Raw genomic sequence first — 21,521 nt, 5'->3', positions numbered from 1 at the left:
CTGCCAAAGCACGCAATGATCCAGTGCTCAGCTACATAAACTTAATGAATGAAAGGAGAACACTCCTGAAATCTGAAAAATTTATTTTATTTCATATTCCTTTTCAAATTGGCTACTACTCTGAAACACTTCTGCCACTTTAATGGGCAATAAAAAATAGCCAAAATCCTGCTGTCCTTAGAGCCTGTGCTGGTTAAATAAAGCAAAGCAGTACTCCAGCCTATATGCTGAAAGGACACACAAGCCTTACTTCTAAAGCAGATAAATAATTTTCTTATGTGTTTGCAAGGGAAGAGTGTTATGGTACCATCATCATAAGGTTTGGTATTAGGGCTGTTCAGCCTGTTCTCATTTCTAGGCTCACCATTCTTGGGGACAAATCCTATATTTGACACCCTAGACTGGCAGGAGAAGTAAGCCTGAGGCTTCTTGCTTAATTGCTGAGAGGTTCATCTTACTGCTGCTCTACCAGGGCTCCTGTGATGGACCTGAGCAAAGCTCTGGTGGATTTTTGGTGTGAAGCCCCACTGAACCCCTTCTAGGAAATGGTGCTCTAAAATGAAGGGTTTGCTTTGTATTTAGCTTTTTTATTAGCTTTTTTATTTCATCTTTTGTCTAAGGAAACACTTATTAGTGCTGATCAGATATTATCAAATGGAATGATTACTAACTCTAACCAGATATTTCTGGTTGTGCCAACATGATCTCTTCCTTACCCTTTACTTACTGTCATCTTGGAACCCACTGCATTCTAGATTTCATTTAACCAAAATTCAGAAGATTTATGCTCACCTGTTTTGCTTGTGGTGTTCTTTTTTTTTTTTTTTTTTTTTTCCTTATTATATGCCAGTCATGATATCTACACAAACTTGCTGTTTCAGCTATGGAAGAAATCCATAAGACACCACTGTAGATGCAAACCATGCACCCAAATGAGTTGACTTTGGCACCCAGCTTGCTGATGAAATTTATGCTTCATTAACAGATGCCTAATGTATATAATGCACATATTTAAGAATTGACCTCAACCTGGCCAGGGAGGCTGGCTGACCCCATGAAAATACAATTACCTAATGAGAGATTAGAATTTTGCTCATTGTATTTACTATTTATAGGAAATTACTTTGTGTCTCTGTAGCTGCATCAGCCTTCTTGCTTAAAGTTTGTTTTAATGTTATTAGAGCTTGCAAGCTAAACTAGTGGAAAGACAGGGAAAGGCAGCACAATTTCCTTTCAGATCAGAGCCAATGTTTCTCCAAAACCTTAGCAGGCTGGGTTTGCCACAAGATCAATGCAGCTGAACACTCCACCTGCAGAATGAGCTCACTGTCTGTGCATTACACCAGCCCTCTGCCAGTCCAAGTACTGAGACTCCTGGGGTTGGTCCTGAACCTGCTGCTCCCCACACTGCAGTGCTAAGCTCTGCTGCCAAGACACCAGGCCAGGCATTAAATGCATTCTTGTTCCTATTACTTTCCAGCACTCCAGAGGACCACGTTAGAAACACCAGAAAACTTAATTGGAAAGCAAGGAGAATGCAGAATGCTTCAAGACATTTTACAGACTGAAGTATGTTCTTAAAAAAAAAAAAATAAAGCAACAACACCAAAACAAGAACTCACCTAGTGATTTATTTAAGTATTCAGCTCACCTTTTCTTTACAGGGGCATCAAAATGATATATCCTGTTTGAAGTAAACAAAAAATAAAAGTATCAGAAGTAAGTTCATCTTCATCACTGCATTAAATTTTATGTGGGCTGCTCATTTCAACATTATAAAGCCTCCATCTTTTGGAGAAGGGGACTTTATGGACACTGTAGCTCAAATCCCCAGGTGCAGGAGTCCTGGGCTATGAACCCACCAAGCACCTCCAATTCAGTCTCACTCAGGACTTTGGATGGAGCATGTGCACCTTGTGAATTCCTTGGAAACCACAGTGAAGGGCAGGAGTGCTGCATTTAATTATTTGGAGTAAAACTAGTGAACAGGAAAGTGAGGTCCCTATAAAAGTGATTTGGCAGGATGGTTTACCTTGGTTTTTATAGCTCTTGCAAGGGAGAAATGAAAAGCCTATTTGTGGTTTTCTAGTTGTGATTATTGGAGGTAAAAACTCAAGCACCTCAGGTTTATCATTGTATAGATTGCAGGTATGGGAAATAATGCACAGTAGAGTTTGACCACTATGCTAAGTAAAACTTCTTACAGGTTTTCCTGAGATCAAGCTACCAACAAGAAGCAATTCAAAGATTGTGAGATGCCATGACGAACTCAGAGGAACACAGGCATGAGGATACATTTTTTTCAATATAACAGATTGTTAAAAAACCATCAGTAATTTAGTCTTTCAGAATCAGAGCTAAATTTCAGTCTTCCATTTTTTACAGGAGAGTTGAAAGTAGCAGTTTGTTTGTTCCACTACAAGGGGTTTCCCTGCTATCCATGCTTCTCCCTCTGTACATTTCTCTATCCAAAAGAGACAAAGAAGTAAAAAAATACAAAGAAAAAAAAAATCAAAGAAGACAAAGAAGAAAATCCTTATATTTGTAGTAATAAGTCTTAAGAGAAATATTTCCATTCTACTTTAAGCTCTCCTATACATGACAGTCCCTACAAATGAGCCATATAAGTCAGGGAGAATAAAGAGGAAGCAGTTATATAAATTTTATATAGCTCCCCTCTTAATAAGGGAACTGCATTGGTATATCTCTGCCTAAAGCTTTAACTGTGTTGTTGGGTATGGCAGGGAGATACTACAATAAAAAAACATTTAGCATGTAAGTAACAAACATTTGTGAAATCTGTAAACCTTCTCTAAAACACGTCTACTGCTCAAAACAGCAATTTCAAGTTCTCTGTGCCTTGATTTGGAAGGGTTTTCCATCTTGAACAAGAAATGATTAATGAACAGTAATTAATCTGATGGCTTTGACAGCTGCTACTTATGCTGAAGTTTGATATACAACCCACCCTCTTACTGGTGGCCTCACAATAAGGTAATTGATCTGGATCCAGACTGAAAGGCAGCAGCTCTGCCATGTCAGTCCTCAATGCAGAGGGCAGCAGTGGCTTAGAGAGCCTGTCAATATTTTTGAATAACTTACTTGAAATGTAAGCTGATAAGTTTTGCCTGCTGATAAAGGTTTGCTATTAACCCTAATATATCAATCAATTCTCATCTGTAGGAGAATAATGACTCTGCTTTCTCTCTGAGTCAGCAAGGAACAATGCCAAAGCTTGGGATGCTTTCACATTAGTGCCAGGAGAAGGGAGAGCATTGCAGTGCAGCTGCTACACACACTTGGAGGAACACCTCTCAACAGGATTGATGCTCCTGTCTCTGTGGTAAGTAAGAAAATATTCAAGCAAGAACACCACAGGCACTTTGTTCTCAGACCTGACATCAGTGAAGCTTCTAGATTTAAAAAAAAAAAAAAAAAAAAAAAAAAAACAACAACAACTCACCAAGACAATCCCCAAAAAATGCAGAGTGAAAATATTCAAATGGTTAGAAATTTATAAAAACGTGAAATCAAAAGCAACAGACACACAATGAGGAAGATCAGAAGCTTTATCTGTGTCATTCAAAGATTTTGATTACATCCCACTCACATTTAGGGAAAGTTCTCCACTAACACAAGGTTCTCTGTGTAGCATGACAAGATCTCAAAGATGATTAACTCCAGATTTTAGCTGAAAAAAACTCACATTAGAAATACATGGGGTTTCCTTTTTTTTTTTTTTTTTTTTTGAGCATGGATCACCATCAATCACTGATGCAATTTAAGAAAGCCATCAATTTACTGTTAACCCTACAGTAGTTCAGACAATCTAGGAGGATCCCTCTCTGGGAAAAAAAAAAATATTAAAAAAAATAAATAAAAAAATCAGCAACTCAGGACATGTAGAATAAATGCAACTTATTGTCTTCAAGTGGCAAGGCAGACTAAAACATCCTAAAATATCCCTCCAGAATCCATTAAACCAAGCAAAACAAAATCATTTTAAATCAGTGGAGCTATGTACATGATGCCCCTTGAAACATGAGAATCTTAAAAAAAAATAAAGAAAGAAAAGGACACCAAAACCCATATAGTCACTGTTTTTGTGTGCTTGTGAAAAGAGACACTGAAAAATATTCATAGGGTTATGTGCTAGGCAAGGGACCTCCCATCCTATTCTGAGTATTATAGTGTTTGGATGTTGACAAATAAATTACATTAATTGCATTCATTCTAGCAACCACTTAAACACCATTAGGGCTTATGCATACAATAACTGTGCCATTAGTCAAATCTGGATACCTCACTGCTGGTAATCAACATTCTGTCTTCTTCTAGTGTAACTATCTTAATTTCTTTTTGCAACCCTCCTTCAGAACCATTCAGCTTTTGAACATGAAATTAAGGACATTATCATTTTGCCTAATAACATTACATGGTGTTCTCTCAGAGTTACAGTCAACTGAGCTACTTGTAATTACTTGGAGTGAAAAACTGAGGTTTGCTGACTCTTCTATTTTTTTTTTTTTTTTTGCCATGTTGCAAACACCTGCTGCAATACCATCCTGGTATTACTGCTATAATTGTTTCTTTGCTTCTTTCTTAATCCAGGGGGAAGTAACAATCCTTCTTTTCCTATTCCTCTCCCAGAGGACTGACAGCCTAGGCTGGGAGGAACATGAGATACAAAGGACCAAATATGGGAAAAATTGTCCATCCCTTGTATCCACTTTGAAATAAAGCAAAGTGGGATTCTTGAAATCTGCTTTCCTTCCTTGCCCTTCAGCTGGCTGTAGGAGCTGCCACCACAGTCCTGGGATTGGGAAGCTGATTCCTTGCCAAAGCTGCTTGTGCATCCTCTCCCAGAGGCTGATCCAGGGGCATGTGGTCTCAGCAGTGCCATATCCCATCTCTAGGAGATCCCAGCTTTGTCATCAGGGTAGCTGCTTCTCACACAAGGACCAGGGGACTATGAACCTTTTTTAAAGTACAGTCTGAAACCACTCAGAAATTCACCAGTCCTGTATCAGCCCATAATCACAAGAGTAAGCTGATTTATTTCTCATATTGACACCAAAAACTCATCTATGCACCAGGGAGGAATTCCTTGATTACTTGAGTTAGAGAACTGCTTTGTATAAGTGTGGGAAAAAATTAACAGGCAGGGTAGGAAGCTATAAAACTGATTATTCAGGTCACAGAGATCTCTATTTTTATCATTTCATTAGCATTTGTTTGTGTTTGATCAAGGCAATAAAGAAAGGAATGAGCACACTCAGCATGGCAAGGAACACTTGGAAGTGTGGTTTGCCCACAGCTTTAAGAGAAGCTCAGCAAAAAATCAGCAGACCTGAAAGATGAATCTTAGGGAAAACATCTCACCATTAGTTCAAACTCTTCATTCCACAGCCAACACCTGGCCAAGATTCCTAAATTCAGCATTGATACAGCATTGTTCTAACTGTAACAGTTGTTCATTAAAATCATGTTCTTTCATTTATGTTCATTCTCCCCCCTCTTGTGGTTCATTATAAAATCACAATTGTTGCTTTCAGAAATGTTCCATAGTTGGGCTTTTGTGCAGAAAGGACAGAAAAGGATCCACAAAATCTAACCAGGCAGTAAAATTAATAAATTCAACAAAATGCAAATATAGTAAATAACGATCTTATAATTCAGAGTAATATAATTCTCACCACTAATGTAAAGGTTTCTGTAATCTCCTATTGGAAGCAACTCTTGCCACAAGTGATATTAAATACATTTCAGGCAGATTTACCACAACTATTAATTGGAAATTATGTGTTATTGTCTAGGGAAGATTTTATTACTTGCACCCTTAATCACTTATTGTCTTTCTAGCTTAACATAGGAGCATTTTTACTTTAATTTCTTCAGCAGATCTTCAGCTTGTATAAGTGAATAGAGTGCTAAAATACTCTGAACTTGTGCCAGAAGTTCTACCAGCATCCTTGTGCAGGCAGCTTCTGGCATTTCTAACATACAGGTGTGCTCCCCCAGCAATGACCTGATCCACTAAAGTGTAATTATAAAAAGTATTAATTGAAAATACACAAGAACTTTGCCCACAGATCCTGGATATTGGAAGGCCTGCAATGGGAGTAGGTTTAAGCCTCAAAATTGTTAGGAATGGATGTGGGTATGCATACAGACTCAGGGAATCTCTTTTCAATTCAAAATGTGTTATTTGGGATAAATTTAGAAAAACTTGGGAGCAGCAGGCCAAGTAAATGAAATTAGAAATGTGTCAGTTTAGTAAATCAGAGACACAGTGCAGGAAAGTCAACATTTACTAACAAAACTGGAGGATTAAAACTTATTACTAAAGTCAGAAAACAGTCATGTCAGCATTTCTCACCATAGTGCTGACAGCAAAACTGTTCATAATGAGCAGCAGGTGAGATTGTCACATGTGATCTCTTTAACCAGACAGTCTCATAACCAGAGCACACTGCAAACACTGTGCAAAACAAATCCCATAGCTGAAAAAGCTGTGACCACTGGGATGTCCTTTGATTCCCAGGACCCAACTGAAGGCTGCAAAAATAGAATATTATAATAGTTTGTATGCTCACAGGTGGAAAAATCCACATAAAATCTCCACACATCCGAAACTTTCAGAATTGAGGGTGAGACTGGAGGTAAATGTGGGTTTTGATGAGCAGCAAATGGCTCCCTGTTGTCATTCCAGCAGAAAATCCTTAAGGACAGCTTGGTGGAAATCTTTACAGACAGTTTCTCACAGATCTGACCATTTTTAACAAGAGAGATATAATGAGTAAAAAACCCAGCACAACAATGTGAATAGGTACATGTAACATATGAAGCAGTTCTTAGAATAAAAAATTGTGATGGGACTTACAGGAACATTTTCCATTTTGCCCATGGCATTTCTTGTGCCTGGTACTCTAAATACTGCTGAGCAATCATTTAACACTACCCACCAGAAATCACACAATTTATTTAGTTAATTGTAGGCAAAGTTTGAAAATGCAAAGAGCCCAGTAAAATAGAGAGTTTCTGAAACTCTGTGGACCAGTCTATGAAGTACCAATGTACTTCAAACATTGGTAATTTGGCTTTTAGTTTAAGGTGAGTGGGAAAACTCCTGCTTCTCATTTTCAACAACATTTAATTGCATTACACAATCAGGTCATAAACTTTGTAAAGTCATAAGGTCTTTGAACTTTAAGGATTAAAATAAGGCACATGAAGGGTATGGGACAGGCAAATTGCAGTGGCACAAGATAACACTGGAAAAAAGCCCTTCAGGCCAATTTGCCAACATCTTCCTTGTCCCAGCAGGAATTATTTATTCACTGGTTCACAGCAGCAAAATTCTGGGAAACCCTCATCCAAACCCAGGAAGCCAGGATTTCTGTATCAAGAGGGATAGCTTTGCCTTCTGCAATCTTATTCCCCTTCCCCTCCCCTCCACAGGCTTTCTCTGAGGAAACAAAGGGAGCACATCCATAACCCTGCTGCTCCTGCAGGCACAGTCCCAAGGTCCAAGTAACCTACCTCAGGATGCAGGAAGAGCCTTCACACTCTTATTGGGCATGCAGGACACATCACAATCTAGCCCCAAGAAATTAGGAGATTAAAGTTAGAATATGCTTTACATGGATCTGAGTGAAAAATTTTTAATGAATGCATTTAATGATGGATGAGTTTCCTTCCTTCTTACCATGAAATGTGGGGAGTGGGTTGCAATTTCCTCCACATATTCCTTTCTCATTGAATTCTTTTTTAATTTCTTTTGAAGTAAGGGGTTGCTACTCCAAGCACAAACTCACTGTTCAATTGCTGTTCATCCCATAAATCACCTAATATTGTTTCCATCTTCCAGTCTAATGAACATAACTCATGGAATCAGCTTTGTGGTACACAGGCTGACAGAAAGCACATTAGAAATTCACTTTTCATACTATTCCTGTGTGAGCTGAACATTTATTTTCTGCCAACAGTTATGCGATTAAAGTTTAATATCTCTGTGAGTGTGCGCAGGAAATGACACCAAAAGCAACCCCAAGATGGCTGAAGATTTGCTTCCAAGTTTGCACAAATATAAGAAGAAATTGTTTCTGCATTATTCATCCAACTTTAGACCTAAACCAAATACATCTCACTAGCAGCCTTGGAAACATATGATGAAGTGTTTTAAAATTCCAGTAGATGTCCCCACTTCTCCCCCAGCAAGTCCTTAAGTACATCTAAAAGAAGCTTTTGAAAACTCAGTTTGCACTTCATCATGAGCTGCGAAAGCACAGAGACTCCTTTTGCTTTGGGTTACATTGTGTTTTGACAGGAAAAGAATATATCCATTTTTCTAATCTGTGCCAACGAATTAATGAGCTTCTAGAGTTCGTGCCACTATTGCAAACCAAGGCACATGCAGATCAGCTGCCAGTTGAGATGTTGTTGCTAATACAAAACAGTACCTAGTTTTGTAATAATTCTTTCTCTTTTCACTTGATACTTCATAAATATCCAAGTTTTAAATGATATTTTGATTGTAACTATATCCTTGATTGTGACTACAGTTAGTTTTCCAGTGTTCATTCCCTGCAACATTTCTATGCTATTGTTTCCCAAGTTTCAACAAGCCTCAGTAGTGTCTCCTTCCTAAACATTTGGGTTCAATCCTTTTCAGCTTTTGCTTGCTGTTATCCTCTCCTCCCATGAAAAATGAGAGTTCTCATGCTGCAGTTCACCTGATTTTCATGGCTACATTTTTCTCCACTCCCACTGGGAGCAAGACACCCATGAGTCCTGGAGTTCTGACAGCATGGAAGGTTCATATTCCTGGTCAGTTACATCCAGACAGACATTCCCAGTACTTTCCCTTCTTCTTTGCACACTAAGGCTCTATGGAAGAAAATATTTTTAAATCAATATCAGATGAAACTCAATTCCAGCTAAAATCTGCTAATAAATAATTGTTATTTTAAATATAATAAATTAATAAATCCCTTTCTATTTCTCTGCATCACGAAATAAAACAAAAAAATATTTACTCTGCTCTTTAAAAACAACTCAGATCCACAGGACATTCTAATGTGAAAAACCAAATTACGAAAACCTTATTCTGCTACAGAAAAAAATTCTTTAGCCTAAACTTCATTTTCTGAAGCGATTTTAATTTTTTTTTTTCTTTAGAGACAAATTTTACAATTTTTTAAAAAATATCAGAGGGCAAAATTAATTCTTAGCAGTTCCCAGGGCAAGAAAATGTTTTGTGTGACTTTTTTGGTCACTTTACCAGCTCCTAAGGGAAGCTGATTTTCTGGCTATGGTCACCCCTTAAGACTTGGAAGAGAGTTTGGATGCATAACAGTGTATAATGATCATCTATTTCTGATGAGTTCAGCAGTGCCTTAAAGACCTCAGAAAAGTTCATTTGCAGGTCTCTAGGTTACTTGCTCTCATTCAGATTTCACCCAGATGAAAACAGCCAAACTGACTGAAGACATTACAGATGTAAGGAAAATTGCTTCTTAAGTGTTTTAGGAAGTCAGATAAGATTCAAATGCATCCCTTAAACTCTTTAAAATGTCTTTATTTATGGGATCAGGTCAAAAAACTATCAAGCTTTTTAAGAATACTTTTTAAGAATAACTTTTTAAGAATATTTAAAACATTATTGTTGCAATTCCTTTCCCAACCAGCTGCAAAGAGGCCTCTAAATTACTCTATTGTTCATGGGATTTGTAGAATAGCAGCCAGAACTAACATGAAACTGAACAATAGCAACACTGTACTCCTTCTCAAGAAAAAGGAAAAATGCAGTCTCTGACAAAACCTTGGGCAGCTACATGACAATTGACTGCTTTTAGAAGATTTTCTAATTGCTTTCTATTTTTTAAAGAAACAAACTTTCATGTTAAACATTTGAAACTCTTTCCTTGTTTGAAAATAAGTTAATTTGAAGAGAGATTTTTTGTTTGAACTGTTAAAAGTTTATTGACAAAAGTATGTAAATGGAGGAGAATAATATGAGCAACTGTGCAAGACAAAATAGGTTAAGTTTTCCAGAAAATGCTTTTTAGTATTACAAAAATAATGCCATCTTTACACAGAAGAAACATATTAATTATGTGATGAGTTTGACTGAAGTATTTTCAGATTTCAGAAAAGCCTGTCATGAGTAAACAATAATAAGGAAGATGATTCTTCAGCAGGCAAGTGTTACAAATAGAGCAGAAAAAAAGAGGTATGCAGACAAAATCAGAATTATCCACAGGGTTGTAGCTCTCAGCTGTCCTGATGGGAACAGAGAGATGTTACCACTCAAGGTTTTTTGAAAAAGTAAATAAGCCCTCAAGGTACTGAGTGAAGGCAATGGACACCTGAACTCTACAGGGGCCAGGGAGCAGTCTCCAAATGACAAGGACTTTGCTGATTCTTCAACAGGAGGAAGAACTTTCAGCAAGATCTCTGCTACATTTCTAATTAAAATTAAGAAAAAAAATCTAAGAATATATCCATACTTCTTTAGTGAAAGACACTCTACCCTCAAAAGTACCTGAGAACTACTTCAAAATACTTAAAGTCTGAGATCCTGGTGTCAATAACACCTCTCTGCCAAAAACATATTTTAAGGATTTAATTTTCAGCATTCATTTTGATTATTGCTCACACCAACCTATAGGATTTAAATCTGAATTAAAACAGCTAGAATATTTTATTAATAATGAGAAAAGTGAACAAATTAAAAAGGTGATCAAAGGATAAATGAAGAAGGCAATTGAGTATGAGAAGCAGGAAATGTATTGCCACATGAATGGGGTTCTCAGATGAGCTTGCAAACAATAGAAGTATAAATCATTAAAAAAATATTTGAAATCAGCTGTTTTTAGTGAATGAAAGCTGCAGTCAAACAGGTGTTGGACACAAAAGCCATGTCAGATTATTAACTGCAAAAAAGCTCCAAAGGCATTAGCACACAAGGCATATTTAAGGGTCACAAACCAAAATATCATATTGGTACTGCCTAAGGAATTGGTCTTTTTAAAATATTTTTCAAAATAGATTCTCTTTAAGTGACCTCAAATGAAAGGAACAATCTTAGAGACCTCAGTATCATGTGAAAGGATGGAAAGGAACACTTCACTCCTGTAATTTTTAGCCTACATAGGCAAGAGAAACAAAAAATGGCAAGAGGAACAATTCATCAACATTCATCTGGTGTTTGAGGCAGAATCCAGAAATTTCATCTGAGTGCACTGCCCAGCATGCTGGTAACTACAAGTATGATGCTTTCAAAAAAGAAAAATAGGTAATATTTGAGGAGAAATGGTTATGAGATGGTGATAACAGTGCAAGTGAGGAAACAGACAAAATTTTAGCCAGGATGTCAGAGCACCTGCCAGTACCTTGTAAAAAATGTCACTGTCCAGTTTCACAGATGCTGGGTTTGAACTCTCAGTGGCTTTTCCTTTTATTGAGCTATGCAAGTCCTTCAGCTGTCATTCACTCTAAAGGGGAGCATTCATCAGTGGACATCAAGGAGAAAGGCCTAGAGAAAACTAGAAAGGAACACAGTTGTGAACTGCAACACATCCATCATCTGCAACACTGACCAAAAGCATATTCTTGACTCAATAAAGGGGTCACAATGTTTGCTAGCTCAAAGATAAAGCCACAGTAAGCACAGCAACAGAGACTTGTATGCAAGGGTTTAACAATGGTCTTGATAATAAGCAACTTCCAAGCCAGTATGGGTTCCTATAGGATAGCCTGAAGCACCTGGAAATAGTTCTCCTTTATCTGTCTTACCTGTGATATTGTTTTGTTCCAGGCTCTGCCTTGTAATGAAGTGTCCTTTCTTCTTCTTTCAGCTCATCTGGCTGCTTTTGGGAAAGAAGATGTACTGGGTTGGAGGAGATTTGTGTTTATTTTCTTGTTTTCTGGTGAGCAGTAGCTGTCCTGGCATGTGCAATACTATTGAGTAGCTCAGTGGTATTTCATATATTGTCCAGGAGAGCTCACTTTGGAGTTCTTACTTAGTGGCCTGTGACCTGTTTTTCTTCTCTCTTTTTTTCAAATGAAAGATATCTTCCTGTAATAAGAAACCTACAATATGATATATCATCATGAGATCAATGTGTTGGTCCAGCTACTCCTTGTTTTAAAACATTGGCAAACAGAATTCAACAGTTAGCACATACCAAACAAGTAAATGACATCTGAGTCATTTCAAAAGAAGAGTCTGATCTTGCAAAATTTTCTGATTTGAGGGAAATTGTGCTTGGTAGGCAAAAAGCATGTAAAACCCCACCTGAGCAAGTGCCTCCTATTTGTCTCCAGACAGGAATTCATCTCCCCTGATCTGAACTGAGAGTCAGATGTCAGAGTGTTTAGACAGCTGTCTCAAAAAAATCATCAGCACTATTTTTCCACAGCCACTAGATTAAAAAAAAGGCAGTCCACAATATTATTTATACTCTCTGTCTTGGGCAGCCATCCTCAAAGAGAAAGCACTGCCCCCTTCTCTGTGTGGTCTACAGAAACTACCTAAATTGCAGGTCTGGACTACATTTGCAGAACTGAACTTCAACCAGTTCGTAATTTCCCCCTAGACAAAGAACATGATTTATTCTTAGTTTTGTATTGTAAGATTTTATTTATATTTATTTTATGTGTTAGAGCTCTACACATCTAACTCTAGCAAGATCCTGGAAACCATGGGTTATCTCTGGCTCTTTACTAAAGTACAAGCAAAGTGATTTATAAAAGTCAGAAGTGGCATCAATTTATACTTCCCTAATCATTTGGGCCCATAACTATTCTTTTGTTTCTGGATCCTTTTAGACATACATTCTTGATTGATCATAATCTTTGTCTCACCTGATGAGCATACATAACACATATATTGTTAGGTTCATCCTTTCAGAGCTACTCAAAAAAGAAGATTTCTACAATATGATGTATTAAAAAAAAAATCAGACTAAGTAGATCACTTAGAAGACATACACATTATTAGGTCACATTCTAAATGTTGTGAGGAACATGGACAAAAGCTGGTTAAAACTCAGCAGTAATCCAGAAAGCATAAAGAGGGGATGAGCAGTGATTTGTAACACAGGTGACCACAACAGTGATAGGTGAGGCACTGCATTACACACACCTCCTTCTTCACAGCCTTTTGATCCTTTTTAATTTCTTTCCAAAGCAAATTAGCAGCCTAGCAGCCTTACCTTCTACTTTTTTTTTTTTTTTTTTTTTTTGCCCCACTGGTATCCCATAGGTTTATTTGGGTTCTAGGTACACTTCAATTATTAAAAGAAAAAGTCAGCAATTGGCTGTTGAACATGAAAGAGAAAAATCTTTGATTTTCCAGCATTTGGTCTGTAGATCTAGTGGGTTTCTTTGATTTCTCTTATTCAATGGTTATTTGGCTGACAACTGATCAATTCATAAACTCTTAGTCAGCAGATCTGCTTGTAAAAGTACCAAAATATGAAAGCTGATATACCAATGCTTTCTCTGAGGTTTTTTGGAGGATATGTTGGTCCTTCCCCTTATTGTAAGAATGATAAACATTTCTTTCTGTTCTAGGTGATCCTTATTACATCTATTTAACAAGGTATTTTTGTTACTAAGTTTCTCAGCAAAAACTTTTTCAATGTAATAATTAGCAGGACCAGACATTGGAATGCAAATCTCTCCTGTTACATAACTAGTAATTATACAAATAGACTCCCAATAGGAAGAAAGTTGTCACAGCTGGAAAAAGAGAAACTCAGATCCAAGAGTAAGCTAGAAAATGGAGATAAGGGTCTCCACAAAGCATAAAAGCATCTAGAATAGATGACCCTGTGTTTTTCTTTAGCTTTTCAAGGGTTGAAATTATTCACCCACCTTCCCACCAGTTCTGCACTTCCAACTCCAATTAAAGAATTCACTCTGGACCTGTCTTTCAATGCTTAATGCCATCTTCCCTCCACCTCCCCTTAAAAATGAGAACACTCTTGAATAATTTACAGTGTCTAGAGTGCTTCTTTAAATACTTTAAATTTAAAACAATAAATTTAAACTGAAGATCAAATCAGATTCCTGAAAATACAGAAGCCAAGGTTTTTTGACAATTCATTGCTGTTATTTAAAAGGAAATGGTCAACACAAAAATTTGGAACAAGCCAAATGTGAGACCAGAATCATTCATGAGCAAAGGCAAAATACTACAAATTAAGTAATCTTTTGGATGCTAACAAGCAACCCCAAAAAATAGTGAAGAAAGGCAATTTACAAAGACATTATTTTATTCGTTGTAGATACAAATACTATTTAAAACTGAAAAGGTCAGACAAGTAACATTCCACGTAAGTGTTTCATGTACCAAGTTCACAATAAACTGAGAATAACCAAACTTTATTCTATGAATGAAACATCTGGGCCCTGAATATCTGTAAACAGTTTGAAACTAAAGCTGAAATTTGAAGACATTGTCCAAAGTTGCTGGAGTGTAAATCAAAATTACAAAGAATCCTGCAGCTCACTGCATGCTTGTTAAGCATTTCTAATCTCATACAAAACTGAAAATGTTCAGAAGAATTTAAGTGAAATGACAACATTTTTAACAAGCTTGACATTCATTTTCCAGGAAGATTAAACCAATACCTGAACATTCAGTCTCTACAGGTCAATAAGTCCACATAAATGAGCTGATTTGTGAATGTGTTACACATACTCTCCACTCTCTCTCCTACCTGTATATGTATATACACAGGGTGTCCAAGGATTAAGCCATTACAATACATATTTTAGTGAAAATGTCTTGATATGATATGTTTTACTTCATACTACATTTGCAAGCAAAAATGTTTATTCTGGCTTCAACTGTCCTTTTTTGTTTGTTTATGTTCAAAAGCTGAAGAGTCACTTTTGAAGCAAACATTTAGAATCAAGAATTCATTCAGAATCCAGAATTCTCATCCAGAAAATAATGGAAAAAATAAATCAATCATTTTAATTTTTAATTATTTCCAAGTGAATCAAGAGGTAAAGTTAGAGGTATGTTTATTTTCTCATAAACTTTAGCATACACCAAATTACAGTGAACAGCTTTAAGTGAAAAAATCAGACCTAGCTAAAATGGTTTTGAGGACACTTAGGTGACACAAGAGGTCTGCTGAAATGGCTCTTTCAAGGTATCTTTTCTGCTGCAAATATGAGTTTCACCTAAATGTACTTTTCTTTTGTAATATCAACAGCCACATCTGTAATATGAACATATTTAAATGGAAAATTTGGGCCTAGAATTTTGGACCCATATTTGCTCATTGAGAGTATCTGTAGTAAATTAAATTAATGTGGGTTCACACTGCTGTATTTGAGAGCAAATTAGTTGTTACCAACCTGCTCACTGAATATTTGATTGATCTGTCAGAAATTAAACATCATGAATCATGATGGCATTTTCACTGTGCATGTGTGGAAAATTTCTTTAAATGAGATTTTAAATTTACCTACTATGGGATAAACCCTACTCCATCTAGAAACTCATCTCTCTGGTGTTAGCTGAAGGTGACAGAATGAAGTTCTATATAGAGATTCACTACAGAATTTCATGTGTTTTATCAGAGATTGCCATGCTACAGGATTTATTTGGAATCAGGTTTTTTATTAAATTCATTAATTTGTCATTTAGATCAATACATCCAAGGCTTTCACATGTATTTCTGCTCAGTGTGGAATGTGTTAAAGTCCATCACTAATACAATGTTTTTAAAGCTTTGCAGTACCATACATTTTAACAATAAGAAGCTGTCTCAAAGTAAGCAAAAAAAGCAGAATTTATCTCTGTGCTTACTAGAACATCTGATTCAACACTTTTCTTTGAATAGCTGCTCATGACAGAGGTTATTGTATGCTTTGTAAGGTTTTAAAATCCAGTCAAGATAGAGCTTATTAAATGAAAAGCTCACAAGAAAGACATTAAGGCAGAGATTTCTTAACCCATACAATCAAGGGAGAAAAATGTAGCCACCACTGTCTCACTGCTTGAAGCAGGAGAGATTTCTCATATACAGAAAATGTGGAAGGCAATCACAGCTTCAAATTTCCTGGTGCCTTTCATCTAAACACCACATAACACTAAAGAAACATTAATGAATTAAGCTGTTTAATATATCTACAAAGTATAGTAAGGAAGGAATGTGGGGGGTTTTGGCAGATATCCTAGTACCCTGAAGTTACTGATCATAAAATGATCCAAAGCAATGTTTGGGAGCCATGAGGAAAAAATTACATCTTTTTTCATAATCTACTGAGTGCTTTGTGAAAAGCTAAGGAAAGAAACACTACCAAGATATTGCTGGTTGAGTAATTTTCAATATATGTGGTTTGTCAATGAAAAGTAAAAGCAAGAATTAAGAAGAACATTCATGAAAAAAATAAAAGCCAATTTCAAAATCACATCTGTTATTAAGTTATCCATTTCTCAACTTCCAGAGCTCCTAAGAGTCCAATTTAAGTTTTAAAAATTCAGGATTTGTTAGCAACCCAGAAAAACTAAAATTCAAGTTACAATTAATTAAACTCTTCAGATTATTTAGCATAGGTGTGAATAACTTTTCACAAAAACAGTAGCTTGAATGTTAAAACCATCTCTGGACATTAGCACTTCCAGTTCTTGTAAGGCTTGGAAAGGAGAGAAAGTTATCACTGTGTAATTATTTTAAATCATAGGTGGAAAATCTCACATTATGAGATAAAACACACACCATCAAAGATTTTTCTAGAATTCTATGAATTTCTTTAGGAAATTTCAGTCAATGTAAATAAAGAAGTTTCTGGTAGTGAGTATCCTCTGATGGAAATAAACTTGAAACAGCCTAAGAATGTACTCTAGCATCATTTGAAGCCAGTATCTGAACACTTTTTTGGAAATTTTTCTTCAGTTACATAATTGTATTAAAAAATAACAACAGTTAAGAACTGAACTGAGACTGTAACATCCCTTTCAGCTCAAAATATATACTTGCAGCTTTTAGGATTATTTTTCTCCTAATACAGATGAGTCTAAAACATTTATTAAAAGACCTACAAAATGTTCTAGCTATAGAAAAATATCCTAGCTATAGAAAAATATCAGTCATAAAACATCATTAGAAGCATTTAACATGAGAGAAACAAATTCTTGGCTTCATTACCTTAATTCAACTATATTAAACAAAGCATTTGTTAGATGGCAATGATAAGGTCTTGTGTGTCTTGGCAGGAAAATAAAGTAAAAAATTACCTTGCAAACCACAGTAAAAAGTTTTCTCATTCTGTTCCTTTGCTCTGACAAACCACACGTTCATGGGTTTAGAATAAATAAGTCATAAATAACAATAGGACTAAACCAAAATAAAATTGTACATGTGTTATCTTACTGTATACCTAACATCATTATTGTTCAAAGGTTTTTGGCTCCCATTTATACAAAGCTCTCTTCCATATTTGTGCATAGCAGAAAAGAATCCACCAGTCTGGGCTTTACCAGCTGCTGAAAATCTGAATCTTCCAGTCCATCAGGACTCATTACTGCTAGTCTCCTCAAGGCTGCCTAGAAAAACACAAACAGCATCATTGCAATGCAGATAGGTTTAGCAAAGTCTTCATTGCAGGAATCCATTATAACCACATCCAAATAACAGCCAGAACTCAAAACTGAACTGTGCAGGTCTAGGAATTCTGCTACCTGGGTAATCTCTCTTTACTGTCTTTATCTGTCAGGTGAATTTCCCTCACACAAAGTTATTAAATGACAAATATTTTGGGGCATGTTACTTTTAGACCTGAGCAGCAGGTCTAAGTACAGTACAAGCCCTCAGTAACAATACCTATCAGAGCTTGAAGCAGCTTATGTCTCAAGGACAATATTTTTGCAACATTTTTCTCAGAAAACATCTTCAGGAGAAGCAGAACTTCTGAGACAGGGTGGTAGGTAACGTCTCAAGCAATAGGCATGGATTCAAGGAATGTGCAGCAACAACTTCAAGGAGACAGAAAAATCATATTCTGGTTTGCTGCCATTGCACTGTGGTCTCTGCTCTAACCACACAAGATTAACAAGTCTTCTTGGCATGTAGGAAGAATAATCACAGCATTTTCTACGCTCACATTTATACTTTCCTCATCCTGAATAAGACCTGCTTACATGAACAAGCAGCTTTGCTTTTACATTTAACATAGCATTCATATCATAAAGCACTATCAAACAATATTCTTCAGTTTCCATTCACCAGAGCTTGTGCTACACCCCTAGATCACCCCTGTCCTCAGAGCCCTCGCACAGAATGCTCAGTGAAATCATTCAGCTCTGGCTGAATTTGGCTCACAGACCATGCAGAGCAAGGCCAGCAGATGGGACCTTTTTCCTGAGCAGAGAAAGTGTTAAGATTCTGTTGCCCACTCCTTGCTGGGCACTATGTTGTCTTGGTAAGAGAAATAGAAGAAAAAACTGGAGTGGAAGCAAGAAATATCTTTTCCCCTTTTTGGATGCTTTACATAAATATTTTCATATGTATGTGTAAGTGCAGATAAAAGGATGTTACAACCATGACTCAAGGCTTATTTCAACAAAGACAGAACTTCACTGAATGGAATTTAGGAATTAATGAATCCCTAAATTCCAAGGTGTTCCAAGGAAATTTTTTTGGAATGTGAAGATGAAGCCATTTTTCCTTATGTGCTTAAATCTTCAATCTGAGGATGAATAATTGACAGCATACAGAATTATGCTTAAGGGGGAAAGCAGGAGACCCTGACAGGAATTTAAAACATTATTGCAATACTTATGCATTTTAAAATCTAAAAGGATGCTTTTTCCTTAATTTTCCAGTATAAGCATGAAAGGAAAATAAAAATGTACATACCAGACATGCCACTAAAACAGAATCACTGTTATTTCTTTCTGTTGGTGATCTGCAAAGTTTAATCAGGCGAGGAATACCTGAGTGCACAAAAGAGTATCAGGAGAAATAATTTAGAAAAACAACTTCTTATTTTGTGAAATTTTTTAGATGCATCGTTTATCTTTTTTTTAGTAGTTATGATCTTTAATGCAAAGATGATATGCGAACACTTAAGGGACTTTCCATGGAGCTATGCAGTTCAGAGCACTCATAATTAATAGTTGTAAAGCATAAACAAATAAATTGGGTTTACTTGCTGCTGCAGTTTCAGAGTGGAAATTGTGACCTCCATTTCTTCTCCTCCAATCCTCCCACACACCCTTAAAAAACTCCTACTCAAAGAACACGTTCCCTCCCATTGGATCCATCACATCTGAACCCACAGGGGTCCCAGTTCTCTGTGCCCTGGCAGATCCTGCAGGAGGGTTTCCATCAAGGGATGGAGGAGGCAGCAGTGTCAGCTGGCACAGTAAGGCACAGCTACGTGTTGAGTGGATGCTGCACCTCAGGTTCCTCTGGGAAACCAGCCAGAGGTTCATTTAGCTCCATCTCCTCAGTCATCCTCTGGACAGACTCTATAGGGACTATCTTTCAGAAAGTTTACCAAGCCTGGCAGTTCCTCCCCCTTATTAAGCAGGAGCCACATCCTTACAGCTGAGCTTTACAGCAGCATCTGCCACCTCGGGGTCTCGGCTGAGCCGCGCCAGGGTAACCGCAGATTTCTGCTGCACCCGCTCACAAGCTGCAACTTCTGCTGCATTCCCTGAGGAGGATTTTTCAGACAGCATCTCCATTAAAAGTTCAACCCCTAAAAGAATGCAAAAGCTGTTGTTATCCACTCTCCAACAAAATAAAAAAAACTCAGTGCAAAAATGCAAAGGGAAAAGGAAAGCTGTGTTAATACAGACCAGCCACTGCCCAAAAAGGGCATGGAGAATACATCAATGCAAGCTGCAATTTTGACATCCCAGGCATATCTAATCTATGCATAACTTTGTCTTCACCAGGAAGCTACAGAACTTCTGGAACTAGGAAATACACTAACTCTTTCCTCCTCTAAAAGTTGGTATTTTAAATTTCACTAATTTATTTCAAGTGTAATTCCTTATTTGCTTCTAAATTAACCTGAAGGCAATCACTACCTGAAAAGCCTGTAGTTTCAAGTCCCTAAATGAAGTTTCACTCTCAATTAAAGTAATGGTTTTTTCTTTGTTTACGTATTTTTAAGCACCCTTTAAAAATTTCCTTCTTAAACTGTTTAAGGGTATTTTAGATTGAGGAATCCTTTAATGAAGGAAATTATTAAATCCTGTTTCTTAAAGTTTACTTCATGACTAACTCTTCACTCCAGAAGAGACAATGTCATCCATGTTGAAGTGGCTTCATTAATTTATTGTTGCCTATAGTAGTTCATATTCTTCTTGTAGCAACACAAAAAAAGATGATTTCTCTTTTCTAGATTATTTTAAGTGTAAAGACAATTATGTGCTATTAGACTCCATATGCTATTAGGAATTCAGATTACATTAGGTAGCATCAGAGGATTTTAACTGTTAGTATATTTGCATAAATAATTCAGAGAATTATCATCAGAACCATGCAGCTAGATAATAATCAATCAACATACAAAAAAGTCAGAGTTGAGAAGAAAGCGCCTAAATTCTCCAGCATTCAAAGACCATTCTCAGAATGTGGCACTTGCTTATTATAACATTAGGTAGACACAAAAAAAGATTTTACACACAGGAGGAGTGCTAACCCCTCTCTAAAGCCAGGGGGAAAATTCTTCTTGTGAAATTCCAGGATGGAGTGTGTACACAAATTTTACTTGGTGTCATTGTCCCTGACCAATCCACTGCAGTGCCTAGCATGAGTTAGGATTCCTTGGCCTAGCAAAGCAATGTATGTGAATTTTCACTGTAATTAAATATTTAAAAATTAAAAATAAAAAATAAAAAAGGCACCCATCTTACTATATTGCTTGGCCTTGAATTTATTGGTAGATGTATTAATAAGGCTGTTACATCTCACCACAATATTTCCTATATTGCCACAACAGAGGTTGCTGAAACACTCTTTACTGCTTTGCTTTGCATAGTAAGTCACATACACAGAACACCAGCAACATGGTCACAAATGCAAAGTTTCTTAAAACAGTGGCATTTTATTTCAGTTATGTAGAACCATCCCCAGGATTTATTTTGCACCCTGCAGCCATGCACAATATCCTGCAGAGATAGGATGCAAAATGAATCTTTATTAGTGAAGTCGTTCTCCTTTACCTTGTAAGTACTACATTCCCTTCTACTCAGACCCTCCAGAAATAAATAAAATACATAATTCAGCTAAAATACATACCATTTCCTTGAATGATTTCTGAAGCACACTGGTCCAACACAGACATGTTTGCCAATATTGTTACCACCTGTTGTCAAATAGAGAAGGAAATATGGAGTCTAGTCCTACAGTTCATAAAATAAATATGGCAGAAATATGCACTGAATTGGTTCAGGTGAAATGCTAAGAAATCCTTACAAGAGATTTGGAGTTTTGAGCTTTGATTCAAAGGAATATTAAAGGAATATTTTTCAGTTT

General features: G+C 36.6%; 1 protein-coding gene across 1 annotated transcript in view; it reads right to left on the bottom strand.

Annotated features, from left to right (window-relative positions):
• Positions 1–17,445: 17,445 nt before the first annotated feature.
• Positions 17,446–21,521, bottom strand: part of INSC (INSC spindle orientation adaptor protein) — an 82,332-nt gene continuing 78,256 nt past the window's right edge. The window contains exons 9-12 of the mRNA XM_056493004.1: positions 21,285–21,351; positions 19,579–19,734; positions 18,888–18,964; positions 17,446–17,575 (exon numbers count right to left, since the gene is read on the bottom strand). Of these exons, the coding sequence (XP_056348979.1) occupies positions 17,447–17,575; positions 18,888–18,964; positions 19,579–19,734; positions 21,285–21,351 (429 nt within the window). The 3' untranslated portion in view covers position 17,446. The remainder of the gene's footprint in view (positions 17,576–18,887; positions 18,965–19,578; positions 19,735–21,284; positions 21,352–21,521) is intronic.

The sequence above is a fragment of the Oenanthe melanoleuca genome, chromosome 5 (genome assembly GCF_029582105.1).
Source record: "Oenanthe melanoleuca isolate GR-GAL-2019-014 chromosome 5, OMel1.0, whole genome shotgun sequence".
Taxonomy (NCBI): domain Eukaryota; kingdom Metazoa; phylum Chordata; class Aves; order Passeriformes; family Muscicapidae; genus Oenanthe; species Oenanthe melanoleuca.
Note: the sequence above shows the minus strand (reverse complement) of the source record. Positions and strands in the feature narration are given on the sequence as shown.